Here is a 3,989-nt window from a genome sequence, read left to right as displayed (position 1 = left end):
AAAAACCAAACTCTTAAAGTCTAACAAAAGCTACCTACTAAGAGCACCCACAATGGTGGGCATTAATTTAGCTCATGGGTATTTTGGTGGGCAAGTATGTGAAATATTGGGTTACAATGGTGGGCTAAGGATGAGTTGCCCATGGGCATGTGTTAAAACGCCCAAGAGTTGGGCATAAATCCAAGTGAACAGTGCGCTGGTGGGCCCCACATAATGCTGAGTAAATTAAAAAAAATTCAATGTAGGCCTACATTAAACGCACCGTTTAATGGCGCAAGGAAGAAGACGCGAGATCAAAACGCACCGTTTTGACCTGGGATTTCTAGAAAAAAAATTAAAAAAGTGGACTGACGCGGGTCAATCAATGGACGAATGGTGGAGCGCCACGTGGCATGTGTAGGAAGATGGCCAATAGGAAAAATCTAGCTGTTGCCAACGGTTATAATGTTTGTAATGTAATATCTGAAATAAATATTTATTTAAAAAAAAAAAAATTACCAACGGTCATAAAATTTAATTCTCTATAAATATACATGCATTTTGTATAATTTGGTATAATTTTAGAAATACCATAAATCCTCCATTTCTTTATTTTTCTTAATATTCCGAAATTAGAAGAAGATTTTTGTTGTATTTCACCGATTTTCAGGTAAATATTAAATATTTTTTATTTATTTTTTATTTTTTTGCAAAATTCAGTTATTTATTAAAATTAGTATATATGTGATTTTTTTGCAAATTAAAAAATGTAGTTCATGTAATGTAATTGCAATTATATATATAATTGTATTTAGAAAGTTGTTGATAATTTGTTCATACATTAATAAATTTGAAGTTAATTTAATTTGAATTTATTTGCTAATTTTTTGGAAATTGGGTTGTTGTTTTGTATATGTGAAGTAATTTGTTATGCTAATTTATATTTATATGTTATTTTTGTATAGGTAGTTAATTTCGTTACATTATATTATGTATTATATGTTTTGTTTATATATTGTTGAACGTGAATTGTATATTTAATAAATTAAGTAGTATTAGATTATATTTTTTGATTTGTTGTCATTTTAATTTGTTGTTTAAATAATGTAGTTAAAATTGTTGCAAGTTGTATATTAGTAAATTAAGTGTTGTGAAAGTTAGGTTATGTACAACTGTTAAAAAAATGGCTAAAATAATGTTGTGAATGTCATGTCTTATTACAATCTTTTTAAACGTAATTTTTTTTTTTTTTTTTTTTTTTTTTTTTTTTTTGTGATGCAGAATCTTTTAATGGATCCGAACAACCCAAATGTCCGTCAACAATATTCTGGTTTTAGTGATGATTTCCTAACTAATCCCGAGTTTCAATTGTGCTTGCAAAGAATGGGAAATACGTCTTTGCAACCACCTCCACAACATCAGACACCCACTGAATTTCCCCTAGAACACTATGATAATGAAGAACGTACACCTGAAACTGATCAAGGTAGCAACACCCAATTCGATGACAGTCAAGAGGAAAATGTACCAGAGACGCCGCAATATCCTCCACTAGTTCCCAGAATGCAATCCAACCAGGTTGCTGAACGAGCGACTCGTGTTTGGTCTATTGCGGAAGATGAAGCTCTGATTAGGTTGTACTTTCAGATTAGCGAAGATGCTATTAAAGATACGAACCGAAAAGCAACTGACCTATGGCGCAATGTACACGCAGCATATCAAATGGCTCATGTGGAGAAGCCGCATATACTTCCGCCAAGACCTATGAAGAGTCTGTCATCGCAGTGGAGAAGGTTGGCAGCAGAGACACTACAGTGGATATCTTGCTATGATAAAGCGGGTAGACTTCCGGAGGGAGGGAGTGGTTACAATGAAGCTAACCGTGGAAAAAGTGCGTCGAAGCTTTTTCATCTGGCCAAAGGTCACAATTTCAGTTTTCCTCACGCAGTTGAAATGCTTAATAAAGATCCAAAGTGGAGGCCAAAGCTGAGATGGTCCTTGTCAAAGGAGGAAAGAAAAGCTGCTTGTGATGTTGAGGAGCAAGGTAGTCTTGGAAGTGGGAATAGGTCGAGAGATGATGTAGGGGATGAAACCCCTACGGATGGTTTTTCATCTGGAGGAATACGACGACCCGATGGTTTTTAAGAAAGCAAAGTCCAAGCGTAAAGGGAAAGTAGTGGCTACAGAAAGTGGTTCGTCTGACCTTGGCGAACGAATGAAGGAATTCGCTACAATTCGCGAAAGGGAGGCCAATCTGAAGGAAAAGAGGATAAAAATTGAAAAGGATAAGGAACAGAGGAAACGGGAGGAACTTGACATTCATAAGATGAGAACCATGTTTGATATGCTGCAAACTCTGAAGAATTCGCCTACGCCACTCACTCCTCAAGAAGAGGCGTACAAGAATTTTTTACTTGGTAAATTACAAGGCTTTTAAGCATGTTATTGTAGTTGGTCTACGCTTGTATTACTCAAGTTTTTAATTATGCTATTGTAGTTGGTCTATGTTTGTATTAGTTAAGTTTTTAATTATGCGCAATGTAGTCTTTTATATTTAACTTGTATTAGTGGTGTGTTTAATTTCAATGTCAGATGTAAACTTGTATTATGATTTCCAATATTGAATGACAAGTTGTTTAACAAGTTGATTTCAATTGTAATTGTTACCGACATAATTGCATTCACTTTTTTCATTGTGTAGTCACTTTTTTCTGAATTCACGTTGTCAGAATGCTTTAACTTTTGGTCATTGATACTGACATAATTGCACTCAAGATTTGTCATTGTCAACTAGCATAGTATACCTATTCCGTGGCTAAAAATTTGATTCCTTCAGTTGGTGTGGTCATTTAGATTTGTAACCACATATTCATTTGATATATTTGCTATATATAGTAAGCATGACACATATCCACAACCACACCAATTCAGAAACTTACATTATTAATACAAGATTTATTCCAGATCATCATCAAGTTCAAGTTTAAGTTCATCTTCTTCAAATACTGAAGAATATGATCAACTCGTTGATGAACTCTTCACATACCAACCCCCAACTTTCCTCATGCCCCAAACACAATCCTAACCCACTACAGAAACACCCAGAGGGGGTACGAATAGAAGAGATAGGGAAATGGGACATGCCAGGCTGTTTAATGATTATTTTTCCGATAATCCTGTGTACAACACCAACCAATTTAGAAGGAGATTTCGAATGCAACGACCTTTGTTTTTACGTATAATGAACAAGGTCGTTGAAGGTGATGTTTACTTCCAGTAACGTAGGGATGCAACTGGAATGTTAGGCTTATCACCTTTGGAAAAATGTACAGTCGCGATAAGAATGTTAGCCTACGGCTTGGCTGCAGACGCCGTGGATGAATACGTTCGAATAAGTCAGTTAACCGCTCGAGTTGCCCTTCAACGTTTTTGTGCCGGGGTCATGGATCAGTTCGGAACCGAGTACCTGCGAAACCCTACAACTGATGATTTGGCCCGAATACTGCATCAAAATGAACTACGTGGTTTTCCAGACATGATAGGCAGCATTGATTGCATGCATTGGGAATGGAAGAACTGTCCAACGGCTTGGAAAGCGCAGTACGCCGGTAGAAATAAGAAAGCAACGCTAATACTGGAAGCTGTCGTGGATAAGGAATTATGGATCTGGCATTCCTTCTTTGGTATTCCCGGATCTTGTAACGATCTTAATGTGTTGTATTATTCACTAGTGTTCAATGAGGTTCTACATGGTCGAGCTCCTCCGGTAAATTTTACAGTTAACGACCATGAATAAAACATGGCTTATTACTTAGCCGACGACATTTATCCAAAGTGGGCAACTTTTATTTAGGGTATCACACACCCTCAACTTTAGAAGGATAAAATGTTCGCTGACCACCAGGCTGCTGCTCGGAAGAACGTTGAAAGAGCTTTCGGTGTTTTGCAAGCTCGATTTGCAATAATACGAAAAACATCACTGGCGTACGATGAGGACATACTGCGGGACA

General features: G+C 36.6%; 1 protein-coding gene across 1 annotated transcript; it reads left to right on the top strand.

Annotated features, from left to right (window-relative positions):
* The first annotated feature begins 1,269 nt into the window (after positions 1 to 1,269).
* Positions 1,270 to 2,124, top strand: LOC110722451 (glutathione S-transferase T3-like). The gene has a single exon (XM_021901721.1). It carries the CDS (start codon positions 1,270 to 1,272, stop codon positions 2,122 to 2,124), a length of 855 nt encoding a protein of 284 aa, XP_021757413.1.
* Positions 2,125 to 3,989: the final 1,865 nt, after the last annotated feature.

This window comes from Chenopodium quinoa, unplaced genomic scaffold (assembly GCF_001683475.1).
Source record: "Chenopodium quinoa cultivar QQ74 unplaced genomic scaffold, ASM168347v1, whole genome shotgun sequence".
NCBI classification, from domain to species: domain Eukaryota; kingdom Viridiplantae; phylum Streptophyta; class Magnoliopsida; order Caryophyllales; family Amaranthaceae; genus Chenopodium; species Chenopodium quinoa.
This window is presented reverse-complemented; position numbering and strand designations above follow the sequence as displayed.

Excerpts from the sequence above, each read along its gene's own strand:
- LOC110722451 (XM_021901721.1), top strand. The coding sequence starts at position 1,270 with ATGGATCCGAACAACCCAAATGTCCGTCAACAATATTCTGGTTTTAGT.